The sequence below is a fragment of the Delphinapterus leucas genome, chromosome 13 (genome assembly GCF_059928025.1).
Source record: "Delphinapterus leucas isolate spDelLeu-1000000601 "Yukka" chromosome 13, BTC_Dleu_Yukka2, whole genome shotgun sequence".
Taxonomy (NCBI): domain Eukaryota; kingdom Metazoa; phylum Chordata; class Mammalia; order Artiodactyla; family Monodontidae; genus Delphinapterus; species Delphinapterus leucas.
The window spans coordinates 68,939,968-68,954,673 of record NC_143141.1 but is presented as its reverse complement, the minus strand read 5'-3'; the positions used below and the strand labels follow the sequence as shown (position 1 = coordinate 68,954,673).

General features: G+C 38.2%; 1 protein-coding gene across 6 annotated transcripts in view; it reads right to left on the bottom strand.

Moving 5' to 3' along the window:
• Positions 1-14,706, bottom strand: part of NLRC4 (NLR family CARD domain containing 4) — a 44,107-nt gene that overhangs the window by 9,528 nt on the left and 19,873 nt on the right. For 4 of the 6 annotated variants that reach the window (XM_022574126.3, XM_022574127.2, XM_089922396.1 and 1 more), the window contains 4 exons: positions 12,728-12,820; positions 12,405-12,575; positions 10,075-10,167; positions 8,796-8,963 (listed from right to left, as the gene is read on the bottom strand). In XM_022574126.3, coding sequence (XP_022429834.1) covers positions 8,796-8,963; positions 10,075-10,167; positions 12,405-12,575; positions 12,728-12,820 — 525 coding nt within the window. The remainder of the gene's footprint in view (positions 1-8,795; positions 8,964-10,074; positions 10,168-12,404; positions 12,576-12,727; positions 12,821-14,706) is intronic. The other 2 variants (XM_089922398.1, XM_089922397.1) reach the window with 2 other exon arrangements.

The following is a 14,706-nucleotide window of genomic DNA, read 5'->3' as shown; positions in this document are numbered from 1 at the left end:
TTCCATAGTGGCTGCACCAACTTACATTCCTACCAACAGTGAAACAGGGTTCCTTTTTTGGATAAGTGCTTTTTCTTAAGCTTCAGGGTATCCCCTCCTTTAGAGGAACATGAGATGAATTTAATGGATTGCAATCAGCATTTGTTTTAAGTGAAATTGGATAGATAGTAAGAATAGAAAATAACAGAGTGTATCACACATAGCAAAAGATAATTACTTTCTGTGAAACTTTAAAAATGTATATGTATGTGTGTACTGGATCATGAGGTAAAATGTATTTTTAAAATGTGGGTCCTAGTCAAAAAAAGTTCAAAAGACTCAGGACAAGAGGCTTAAAACAACCATCTAGGTTATGTATAGCAGTGCAGAAGAGGGAGCATAAGGAGACTGTTTCACCAAGAAGGAGATATGTCAGCTTGGTCTTAAAGGACTATAGGAGGAGGTGAAGGACTTCCTAGAGGGAGTGCATATACAAAGGCATTTCTGGGAACTAGCAAGAGTTCCATGAGGATGGAACCTCACATAGGTGGGGAGGCATGCAGAAGATGAAGGTGGAGAGGAAGGTGTATTGAAACTCTGTTATAAAGGGTCTTATACATCAGAAGCGAGCAGGTTATATTTTATTTTGCAGGCCAAGGAAGATCTTTTTTGAAGGAAAATGACCCTAGCATCTGGTTCCCCTTGAAGCCCCCCAGAGGATAATGATCATAGTACCATTTACTGAGCATATACAGTGGGTCAGTGTTGAACTTCTTACTTAATATGCATTAGCTCAATTACGGATTAGCACAATAACCTCTCATATGGTAGACATCATAATTTTCCCCATTTGACAGATGAGCAAACTGAGGCTCAGAGACTTCACGTTGCTGCAGACCATACCTCTATCAAGCAGAAGGGATGGGCAGGTCTGTCTGACTCCAAAACAAATGCACCTAACCACTTCATAACGATAGAGCCTCTAGAGGGGCCTGACAGATAGCAGTCTTATCACCTGGCTAGAGAGCAAAGGCAGAGAACGCTTGGCTTTCACTCTTCAGCTTATGCCTCAAGCCCAAGTAGACTGCTTTTTATACCTCTGGGAGGTGGAGGAAATGGCTGGAGGGGAGCCATGCCAGCACCTACACTCTCTCCCTCCTTTCATCAACTCTTCTGTCTCTAACCCTCTCCCTGCTTCAGTATGAGAACCTTCTGATGTCCCTGTTTCTTTATAAAACAGGGATAATAATGTTAGGTTTTATTAGATATATAATGATAATTCCACAAGTTCTTTTTAAAAACACTTTGAGAACAAATTAGCGACTACTATTGAGTGTTCATTTAGTCATTTTTTTCACTTGCATTTTGGGGTACATCATGACAGCTAAATTTCCAAGGGTCAGCTGTCTTCTGTTATGTTTAAATTTCTCATTTACATATGGAAGCAATTAGCCACTAGGCTATTAAAGTAAAATGGCAAATCACTGCCTAGCTTAGTTCTTAATAAACACACCATCTCCTTCTCTGGTCTCGATGGCCAGCCTCAGAAGTGGGCAAATTAAGCAACTACCTACTTAAAGATTTCAAAGATGGTAAAAGGTCTTTACCTAAAAATGCCTCCCCCACCTGTAATTCTAATTCTATACACTCCCCAACAGCCTCCTTGAAGAAAAGACATATCCTTTCCAACTTGCTTTAGGTATGAAGTTACCTGAGAGGGATTATTTATTAGCTAACTAATTAGTCTGTCACAGAAGGCACCTGCTTCCAACATCAACCGGAATGGCAGGGAAGCCTGAAAGAATGACAGCCAAGATGATATGATTTGGTGGGTTAAGGAAAGTGAGGGGGTAGAGGAGGTGGAAGTAGAGTTAGAAATTAAGGGAAGGAAAGATCCATAACTTGGAGCACCACTAAGAAAGGCAAAACCTTTGGGCAGGCCTCTCCAGGAGACTCTGCAAGACCAGCAGCCATGTGGCTGACAGGGTCTTGGTGCTCCAGCCAGCTGTCAGGCCTGTGCATCTGAGGTGCGAGATCTGAGTTCAGGACATTAGTCCACCAGAGACCTCCCAGCTCCATGTGATATCAAATGGCAAAAGCTCTCCCAGAGATCTCCATCTCAATGCCAAGACCCAGCTCCACTCAACAACCAGCAAGCTACAGTGCTGGACGCCCCATGCCAAACAACCAGCAGGACAGGAACACAGCCCTATCCATTAGCAGAGAGGATGCCTAGAATCATAACAAGGTCACAGACACCCCAAAACACACCTGCAGACACAGTCCTGCCCACCAGAAAGACAAGATCCAGCCTCATCCACCAGAACACAGACACCAGTCCCCTACACCAGGAAGCCTACACAACCCACTGAACCAACCTTAGCCACTGGAGGCAGACACCAAAAACAACAGGAACTATGTACCTGTAGCCTGTGAAAAGGAGACCCCAAACACAGTAAGCTAAGGAAAATGAGAAGACACAGAAACACACAGCAGATGAAGGAGTAAGGTAAAAACCCACCAGACCAAAAAAATGAAGAGGAAATAGGCAGTCTACCTGAAAAAGAATTCAGAGGAATGATACTAAAGATGATTCAAAATCTTAGAAACAGAATGGAGAAAATACAAGAAACGTTTAACAAGGACCTAGAAGAACTAAACAGCAACAAGCAATGATGAACAACACAATCAATGAAATTAAAAATTCTCTAGAAGGAATCAATAGCAGAATAACTGAGGCAGAACGGATAAGTGACCTGGAAGATAAAATAGTGGAAATAACTATTTCACAGCAGAATAAGGAAAAAAGAATGAAAAGAATTGAGGACAGTCTTAGAGACTTCTGGAACAACATTAAACGCACCAACATTCGAATTATAGGGGTCCCAGAAGAAGAGGAAAAGAAAGGAACTGAGAAAATATTTGAAGAGATTATAGTTGAAAACTTCCCTAATATGGGAAAGGAAATAATCGAGTCCAGGAAGCGCAGAGAGACCCATACAGGATAAATCCAAGGAGGAACACACCAATACACATATTAATCAAATTATCAAAAATTAAGTACAAAGAAAAAATATTAAAATCAGCAAGGGAAAAACAACAAATAACATACAAGGGAATCCCCATAAGGTTAACAGCTGATCTTACAGCAGAAACTCTGCAAGCCAGAAGGGAGTGGCAAGACATATTTAAAGTGATGAAAGAGAAAAACCTACAGCCAAGATTACCCAACAAGCATCTCATTCAGATTTCATGGAGAAATTAAAACCTTTACAGACAAGCAAAAGGTAAGAGAATTCACCACCACCAAACCAGCTTTACAACAAATGCTAAAGGAACTTCTCTAGTCAGGAAACACAAGAGAAGGAAAAGACCTACAATAACAAACACAAAACAATTACGAAAATGGTAATGGGAGCATACATATGGATAATTAGCTTAAATGTAAATGGATTAAATGCCTCCATCAAAAGACATAGACTAACTGAATGGATACAAAAACAAGACCCGTATATATGCTGTCTACAAGAGACCCACTTCAGACCTAGGGACACATACAGATTGAAAGTGAGGGAATAGAAAAAGATATTCCATGCAAAGGGAAATCAAAAGAAAGCTGGAGTAGCAAGTCTCATATCAGACAAGATAGACTTTAAAATAAAGACTATTACAAGAGGAAAAAGGACACTACATAATGATCAAGGGATCAATCCAAGAAGAAGATATAATGATTGTAAATATTTATTCACCCAACATAGGAGCACATCAATACATAAGGCAAAAGCTAACAGCCATAAAAGGGGAAATTGACAGTAACACAATCATAGTAGGGGACTTCAACACCCCACTTTCACCAACGGACAGATCATCCAAAATGAAAATAAGGAAACACAAGCTTTAAATGATACATTAAATAAGATGGACTTAGTTGACATTTATAGGCCATTCCATCCAAAAACAACAGAATACACTTTCTTCTCAAGTGCTTATGGAACATTCTCCAGGGTAGATCATATCTTGGGTCACAAGTCAAGCTTTGGTAAATTTAAGAAAATTGAAATCATATCAAGTAACTTTTCCAACCACAATGCTGAGACTAGATATCAATTACTGGAAAAAAATCTGTAAAAAATACAAACATGTGGAGGCTAAATAATACACTGCTTAATAACCAAGATATCACTGAAGAAATCAAAGAGGAAATCAAAAAATACCTAGAGACAAATGGCAATGAAAACACAACAACCCAAAACCTACGGGATGCAGCAAAAGCAGTTCTTAGAGGAAAGTTTATAGCAATACAATCCTACCTCAAGAAACAAAAAACATCTCAAACAACCTAACCTTACAGCTAAAGCAATTAGAGAAAGAAGAACAAAAAAACCCAAAGTTTGCAGAAAGAAAGAAATCATAAAGATCAAATCAGAAATAAATGAAAAAAAAATGAAGGAAACAATAGCAAAGATCAATAAAACTAAAAGCTGGTTCTTTGAGAAGATAAACAAAATTGAATAACCATTAGCTAGACTCATCAAGTAAAAAAAGGCAGAAGACTTAAATCAATAGAATTAGAAATGAAAAAGGAGAAGTAACAGCTGACACTGCAGAAATACAAAGGATCATGAGAGATTACTACAAGCAACTATATGCCAATAAAATGGACAACCTGGAAGAAATGGACAAATTCTTAGAAAAGCACAACCTTCTGAGACTGAACCAGGAAAAAATAGAAAATATAAACAGACCAATCACAATCACTGAAATTGAGACTGTGACTAAAAATCTTCCAACAAACAAAAGCCTGGACCAGATGGCTTCACAGGCGAATTCTGTCAAACATTTAGAGAATAGCTAACACCTATCTCTCTCAAACTCTTCCAAAGTATAGCAGAGGGAGGAACACTCCCAAACTCATTCTACGAGGCCACCATCACCCCGATACCAAAACCGGACAAAGATGTCACAAAGAAAACTACAGGCCAATATCACTGATGAACATAGATGCAAAAATCCTCAACAAAATACTAGCAAACAGAGTCCAACAGCACATTAAAAGTATCATACACCATGATCAAGTGGGGTTTATCCCAGGAATGCAAGAATTCTTCTATATACACACCAATCAGTGTGATAAACCATATTAACAAATTGAAGGAGAAAAACTATATGATCTTCTCAATAGATGCAGAAAAAGCTTTTGACAAAATTCAACACCCATTTGTGATAAAAACCCTCCAGAAAGTAGGCATAGAGGGAACTTACCTCAACATTATAAAGGCCATATCTGAGAAACCCACAGCCAACATTGTTGTCAATAGTGAAAAACTGAAACCATTTCCTCTAAGATCAGGAACAAGACAAGGTTGTCCACTCTCACCACTATTATTCAACACAGTTTTGGAAGTTTTAGTCACAGCAGTCAGAGAAGAAAAGGAAATAAAAGGAATCCAAACCGGAAAAGAAGAAGTAAAGCTGTCACTGTTTGCAGATGACATGATATTATACATAGAGAATCCTAATCAATGAATCTGGTAAATAGCAGGATACAAATTTAATGCACAGAAATCTCTGGCATTCCTATACACTAATGACGAAAAATCTGAAAGAGAAATTAAGGAAACACTCCCATTAACCATTGCAACAAAAAGAATAAAATACCTAGGAATAAACCTACCTAAGGAGACAAAAGACCTCTATGCAGAAAACTAAATGACACTGTTGAAAGAAATTAAAGGTGATACAAACAGATGGAGAGATATACCATGTTCTTGGATTGGAAGAATCAACATTGTGAAAATGACTATACTACCCAAAGCAATCTACAGATTCAATGCAATACCTATCAAACTACCACTGGCATTTTTCACAGAACTAGGACAAAAAACTTCATAATTTTTATGGAAACACAAAACACCTCAAATAGCCAAAGCAATCTTGAGAAAGAAAAATGGAGCTGGAGGAGTCAGGCTCCTTGACTTCAGACTATACTACAAAGCTACAGTAATCAAGTCAATATGATACTGGCACTGAAACAGAAATATAGATCAATGGAACAGGATAGGAAGCCCAGAGATAAAGCCATGCACATATGGTCACCTTATTTTTGATAAAGGAGGCAAGAATATACAATGGAGAGAAGACAGCCTCTTCAATAAGTGGTGCTGGGAAAACTGGACAGCTACATGTAAAAGAATGAAATTAGAACACTCCCTAACACCATACACAAAAATAAATTCAAAATGGATTAAAGACCTAAATGTAAGGCCAGACACTATAAAACTCTTAGAGGAAAACATAGGCAGAACACTCTATGACATAAATCACAGCAAGATCCTTTTTGACCCACCTCCTAGAGAAATGGAAATAAAAACAAAAATAAACAAATGGGACCTAATGAAACTTAAAAGCTTTTGTACAGCAAAGGAAGCCATAAACAAGATGAAGAGACGATACTCAGAATGGGAGAAAATATTTGCAAATGAAGCAACTGAGGAAGGATTAATCTCCAAAATTTACAAGAAGCTCATGCAGCTCAATATCAAAAAAACAACCCAATCCAAATATGGGCAGAGGACCTAAATAGCCGTCTCTTCAAAGAAGATATACAGATTGCCAACAAACACATGAAAGGATTCTCAACATCACTAATCATTAGAGAAATGCAAATCAAAACTAAAATGAGGTATCATCTCACACGAGTCAGAATGGCCATCATCAAAATATCTACAAACAATAAATGCTGGAGAGGGTGTGGAGCAAAGGGAACCCTCTTGCACTGTGGGTGGGAATGTAAATTGATACAGCCACTATGGAGAACAGTATGGAGTTTCCTTAAAAAATTAAAAATAGAACTACCATACAACCGCAATCCTGCTACTGGGCATATCCCCTGATAAAACCGTAATTCAAAAAGAGTCATGTACCACAATGTTCATTGCAGCTCTATTTACAATAGCCAGGACATGGAAGCAACCTAAGTGTCCATAGACAGATGAATGCATAAAGGAGATGTGGCATATATATACAATGGAATATTACTCAGCCATAAAAGGAAGCAAAATTGAGTTATTTGTAGTGAGGTTGATGGACCTAGAGACTGTCATACAGAGTGAAGTAAGTCAGAAAGAGAAATCAGTTACTGTATGCTAGCATATATATATGGAATCTAAAAAAAAAAAAAAAAATGGTTCCAAAGAACCTAGGGGCAGGAGAGGAATAAAGACACAGACATAGAGTATGGACCTGAGGACCTGGGGAGGGGGAAGGGGTAAGCTGGGACAAAGTGAGAGAGTGGCATGGACATATATACACTACCAAATGTAAAATGGTTAGCAAGTGGGAAGCAGCCGCATAACAGAGGGAGATCAGCTCAGTGGTTTGTGACCACCTAGAGGGGTGGGATAGGGAGGGTGGGAGGGAGACACAAGAAGGAGGAGATATGGGGATATATGTATATGTATAGCTGATTCACTTTGTTATAAAGCAGAAACTAATACACCATTGTAAAGCGATTATACTCCAATAAAGATGTTAAAGAAAAAAAACTTTGGGCAGCATAAGGACTTAAAGACATACGTATCTCTAAGAGAGAACATTTTTAAGAGGAGTGTTAGTCTTTAATGGGTAGAGTTTCAGCCAGGGAGAATGAAAAAGTTCTGGAGATGGATGGTGATGGTGGTTGCATAAGAATGTGAATGCCACAAAACTGTAGACTTAAAAATGGTTAAAATGGTAAGTTTTATGTTATATATACTACAAATATATTCTAGAAAATCCATGAGGGAAATGAAGGCAGTCAAGGCTGTTTTCACTAGTCCTTTGCCTCAGGTAATATGGTAGTCTGCCTTCAAGTTGGCTCCAATAATTGTCATCTCCTAGTATGCACTCCTCTGTGTTGTCCCCTCCCACAGTGGATTGGGCTGACCTGGGTAACCCATAGGACACAGCAGTGGTGACCAGAAATGGTCTTCCAAGGCTAGGTCATAAAAGATACTGCAACTTCTAATTGGTTCTCCCTTGGATTTCTTGCTCTGGAGGAAGTGAGCTGCCATGTTATGAGGACATGCAAGCAGTCTATGGAGAGGTCCAGGCATGAGTAACTAAGGCCTCCAGCCAACAGCCAGCATTAACCTGCCAACCAAATGAGGAACCACCTTGGAAGCAGGTCTCCAGCAGTCCCAGTCATGACAGCCTAAGCCAGAACCACCCAGCTAAGCTGCTTCCAAATTCCTGACCCACAAAAACGTGAGATAATGTTTATAGTTGTTTTAAGCCACTAAGTTTTGGGGTAATCTTACACAGATATTGATAACTAATACAGAGAGCATGCAGACCCTTCATCAACTGCCTGAAACTATCATTGTCTTCAGTCATTTATGTATCTCTGTTTGTTCCTGGATTATATCACAGCTACTTAAAGATATTCCATGACCCCATTTACATACAGTTGCACTTACATTTACATGTTTTGAATACCCAACAAGTGACGTAAAAATATTTCCCAAGATTGGAAGGGCATTGCTGAATTTCAGACAGTTAAGACTAGAAGAGCAATTCCTAACACAATACACCTTGTCAGATAACGTGAATGTTTTTCCTTTTAACATTGTTAGGTGAAATGCTTAAAAACCTGAAGGCAGGCCAGTGTTTTCAATCATTTTACTCCTTAATATGTATGAACCCTCTTTCAATATATTTATATAAAAAAGAGGAGGCAAATAAATAAATAAAGATGCTAACTAACTAAATAGAGCAAGCCAGCTGAAGAACTTTGTGAGGGCTAACTTCTTTTCTCTTGGCTCCGTGCGTATACCTACCTAGAATTCTAACCTCTGCATCTGTGAGTCTCCAGTGTCTCAGCCCAAGCTTGATGAGCTGTGGGGCCCCCTTCAGTTGCTCCAGCAGCCTGTCCAAGCTGACTCGTTCATCACTGCACCAGGGCAACATCAGCACATTTAGCTGTTCCAAGATGTGCAGCCTGTCAACTTGAAGAACCAGAGAGCAGTTCAGGAATTGGATCCATCTCAAAATTGATGTGAGAGAAGGAATGATTTTTATCTCTGCAGGCTGCTCAATGTGCAATAATGATCTACTTGGGATTTTTGTTAATATTTTTACGGGAAGTGTTCAAGAATATAGAAACATACAGAACAGTATAATGAAATTATATGTACTAATAAGCCAGCTTTCAACAAACTCTGAATCATGGACAGCCTTGCTTCATCGTCATCAAATTCCTGCCCTTCTATATTATTTTAAAGCAAATCTCAGTTAAGTATCAGGTTTTTTAATTCTAACATAATCACAGTAGCATTATCACACCTTAAAAATCTTATCACTGGGACTTCCCTTGGTGGCGCAGTGGTTAAGAATCCTGCTGGTGCAGGGGACGCAGGTTCAAGCCCTGGTCCGGGAAGATCCCACATGCCGCGGAGCAGCTGGGCCTGTGCTCCACAACTACTGAGCCTGTGCTCTAGAGCTCATGAGCCACAACTGCTGAGCCCACGTGCTACAACTACTGAAGCCTGTGCTCCGCAACAAGAAAAGCCACTGCAATGAGAAGCCCGCACACCACAACAAAGCATGGCCTCCGCTCGCTGCAGCTAGAGAAAGCCCACGCACAGCAACGAAGACCCAACACAGCCAAAAATAAAATTAATTAAAAAAAAATCTTATCACTAACTTAAGCAGATTTGTCTTCAATATCACTCTCAGACACTAGCTCACTAGAAGGAGACAAGCAGGTGGGAGTCTCAGGTGCAGTGAGTATGGGAAAACTGGTAACTCAAAAACCATGGGCCTGTATTCTTCAAGGGCAGTTTAAGGAAGGGCTAAATGACTTACTTAAGGTCCATCTAGTAAGGCATATGTGGATAAAAGACTATTTGAGTACCTGATAATGATGACTATTTGAGTATTTGATTTTGGCTAAGTTGTCAATTCGTTTTGTTTTGGTTTTTTTTTTTTGGCCACACAGTGCTGCATGTGGGATCTTAGTTCCCTGACCAGGAATTGAACCTGCACCGCCCCCTGCAGTGGAAGTGCAGAGTCTTAGCCACTGGACTACCAGGGAAGTCCCTAAATTGTCATTCTTACTTAGTTCACGAAGAGCTTCATTTCCATCCTTTTCCAGATGATTTTCAGATAAATCAAGAATGCTCAGTTTGACCAAGTTGTGAAGATTCTGAGCTGCAAAAAAAATTTTTTTAATCCAAAACAACAAGACTTTCAGGGAACTATAAATGCATTAAAAAAAATCCTTAGAAGAATTCTGAGTCCTTGGTTTCTTTTTTGATAGTATACAAACCATTATTTGACTTGATTAATTAATTTATTTCAAAAAGTATCTGGATAGGTTTAACCCCCAATTGCCACGACTATGACTAGTGCACGGATATTTCCTTGTTCTAAGTTCTGACTAAAAAAATTGAGTTCACAAAAAGCCTAAAGCATCCGGGAATATAGTTTTTATGTCACTTTAGTAAAGTCACTCCATTTCTCTAAGCCTCAGTGTCTTCATCTTTAGAATAAGGAAGGTGAACTAAATAAACTGTGAGGGTGCTTACAATTCTAAAATGCCCTATCATGAAGGAGAAACAAAGGAACAAAAACCAGATGAGATGAGATGTTCTTTGTGTACTCAGTTTAGATGATTTTGTTAATGTCATAGTGGTGATACTAATAATAAAAACTTAGAAATTAAAAAAAGACAGATGAGGGGCTTCCCTGGTGGCACAGTGGTTGAGAGTCCACCTGCCGATGCAGGGGACATGGGTTCGTGCCCCGGTCCGGGAAGATCCCACATGCCACGGAGCGGCTAGGCCCATGAGCCATGGCCGCTGAGCCTGCGCGTCTGGAGCCTGTGCTCCACAACGGGAGAGGCCACAACAGTGAGAGGCCTGCATGCTGCAAAAAAAAAAAAAAAAAAAGATGAGAAAAATAGAAAACAAATAGCAAAATGACTGATGGGAATCTAGTCCTATAAATAATTACATTAAATGTAAATGGATTAAACACTCCAGTTAAAGAGATTAATAAGACTAGATTTTTTTTTAAAGCAAGACCCAACTCCATCTATAAGACATGTATTTTAATGACAAAGACACGAATATACTGAGGTTAAAATTTGGAAAACTATATTACATGTAAACATTAATCATAAAATGCTATCACTCTAGGTGATCACTGCTTAATTCTCTTCATTTCAGATATTTATCATGGTTGTTTAATCTAGTTGAAGTTTTTCCTATCAAGAATAATGAGAAAAATCTCCTTTAAAAAATAGTCAATTTTTTAATGAATATATACTCTTGTTATAATATTAGCTATTATTTATTTATTTATTTTGTGGTACGCGGGCCTCTCACCGTTGTGGCTTCTCCCGTTGCGGAGCACAGGCTCCGGACGCGCAGGCTCAGCGGCCATGGCTCATGGGTCCAGCTGCTCCGCGGCATGTGGGTTCTTCCCGGACCGGGGCACGAACCCGTGTCCCCTGCATCGGCAGGTGGACTCTCAACCACTGCGCCACCAGGGAAGCCCACTATTATTAATTTTAAGCAATCATATGACCCTTTTTCTTAGAATAAAATATCTTCTGGGATTTGGTTTAAAATAAAAAACCTGCAGAACTCCTCTTAAAAAGGGTACAGCTGCTATTTTCAGTTCTAAGCCTTTCTCTCTGCAGAGCAAGTAGAGAAGTAAACTAGTATGGTCATCATTCTCATGCTTTCCGTTGTTTATCTGGACTTTTCTAATCCTGGGTTTCTCTAGCTTTTGGTTTATGTTGGCATATAAATAGTTTCCTTAGGAAACTTTACAGACTCCTAGCAGTTGTGTATTCTGTTTTAAAAGGCTAGACCATCTTTTTTTACCAAAATCTAAATTAAAAAATAATCTGAATCGAACATATCTAGTTTATCCAGAAATATGCAAAGGTTTCTCCATACTTGGTATATGCACACTTTAAGAACTCAAAAGACTCAACTCACATTGATGCACATTAACTCCTTCTTAACAGGCAATAGGTAAGCTTTGGAAAGCCTGAAAACATTTAAGGAAATCCTTCTCTCTCTGCTTCTCAATCACTTCTTTATCCATTCATCCAAATTTTTATTAAGCAGTTATTATATAACAGAATATGTGCCAAGCTTCAAGCACCTATTTCTTATTTTCTTCCTCTTTACCTTTTCTTAAAATTACAACATCTTCAATTATCCTGAAATTCTCTCCTATTATTCATCCATAATAAATTTTCATTCCAGTCATGAAGAAGGTCATTAAAAACAAGTTAGATATTACCTAGAAGTCTTTATTATCTTTTCCAGTTTCCCTAAAAATTAAATTTCCATTTGAGAGACTTAGCATGCCTTAGTATGAAAATATCGCATGTTTTCTTACACTATTTTCATAATGCAGGCAGCAGTTACCTAGGGTTTTCACAGCATTTCCTGACAGGCAGCAGGAGACTAATTGGATTTCTTTAAGGTCACAGGGTTCAGCTGACAGAGACTTGACTATGTAATCCATTCCCTCCCCTATATCAGACAAGTGGGTCAAACGAAGTAAACACATCTTTTTCAGATTTGTCAGACCTTCAGCTGCAAAAAAAAAAGGAAAGGAAATGTATTAAGACACCAAGTACATAAAGGCATCCTTACCTTGTATAGACACAGCCAGTGTTAAAGCGTCTTAGCTGTTCTTATTATCAAACTTGTATTAGTAAATATATTAGAGAAAACAAAAATCTGACCTAGTTTTATAGCATCTTCCTCATTCATCTTAATATTATCCAGTATGAGCTTCATAAGGTTCTTCAAATTACCTAAGCTGTCAGTCAGACCACCTGCCAAAGAAAAGGGATTGGACTATGTTCAGCTGTCATTTACTATATTTCTATTACCAATCAAAAGATTTTAGTTGTCACTATGGGCAAGAAATGCTCATGAAATTGACACGAAAATATTTTTTTTTGGTGAGAGATGGAGATCTTCCTTAGCTAAAAACATGTTTTAAAAATATAATGGAATTACAATGGAAAACAATAACAGAAAGATAACTGGGAAATCTCCAAAGAGTTGGATGTTAAACAACACACTTCTAAACAAGCATGATGGATCAAACAGGAAGTCTCAAGGAAAATTAGATAATATTTTGAAAAATACAGAAATTAAAATATATCAAAATCTCCAGTTAACAGTTACTTGAAGGGAGGTTTAGAGCATTGAATGCTTATATTAGAAATAAGGAAAGTTTTCAAATCAACAACCTAAGCTTACTACTTCAGAAACTAGAGAGAGAAGAGCAAAATAAACCCAATGCAAGACAAAGCAATAAAATAATAAAGATAAGGGCAGAAATCAATAACAAATCACAAACAGAAACAATAGGGAAAAATCAATGGAAATTAAAAGTTATATCTTTAAAAAGATCAATAAAATTGATAAATTTCTAGCAAGACTGACAAAGAAAAAATGAGGAATAACAAATTACCAATATCAGAAATGAAAGAGAAGATATCATTACAGAAATCACAGATGTTAAAAGGATAGAGAATAATATGAACAAATCTACATGCATAAATTTGACAACATAGACAAAATTGCACAATTTCTTGAAAGGCACAAACTAGTAAAATTTACCCAACATTATATAAGTAATCTGAATAGTCCTGTATAACTAAGGAAATTGAATTTGTAGTTTAAAATTTTCCAAAAAAGAAAGCTGCAGGCACAGATAATTTGACTTGAAAATTCTACCAAACTTTCAAAGAAGAAATAACACCAATTCTACACAATCATTTCCAGGAAACAGAAATACAGACAACACTTCCCAACTCATTTTATGACACTACCATTAACCAATCTGAAACCCAGACTAAGGGAATAAAACAAAAGAAAACTTCAAACCAATATCACTTATGAAATCCTCAACAAAATATTACCAAGGAGTCCAGCCATATATAAAAAGAATATTATACTACCACCAAGTGAGCTTCATACAGGGAATGCAGGACTGTTTTGATATTTGGAAATCAATCCATGTACTTCACTATATTAACAGTCTAAGGAAGAAAAACTACATGATCATATAAATTGATACAGCAAAAATTGTTGATACAATCCAATAACGATTCATGATAAAAATCCTCAGCAACCTAGGAATAGAAGGAAACTTCCCCAACCTGATAAAAGGCACCTTCAAAAAAACTAGTTAGCATCACACTTCATGGTGAAAGTCTGAATGTTTACTCCCTAGGATCAGGAACAAGGGAGGATGTTCACTTTCACCTCTCCTTTTCAACACTATACTGCAAGTCATAATCAGTGCAGTAAGGCAAGAAAATGAAATAAAAGGAATACAGGGACTTCCCTGGTGGCGCAGTGGTTAAGAATCTGCCTGCCAATGCAGGGGACATGGGTTCGATCCCTGGTCTGGGAAGATCCCACATGCTGCAGAGCAACTAAACCTGTGCACCACAACTACTGAGCCTGCACTCTAGAGCCCGCCTGCGCACCTAGAACCTGTGCTCCACAACAAGAGAAGCCATCGCAATGAGAAGTCTGCACACCACAACAAACAGTAGCCCCTGCTCGCTGCAACTAGAGAAAGCCCGTGCGCAGCAACAAAGATCCAACGCAGCCAAAGATAACTAAATAAATTTATTTTAAAAAATGAATAAATAAAAGGAATACAAAATTGGAAAGGAAGAAATGAAAATAATCTTTTTGG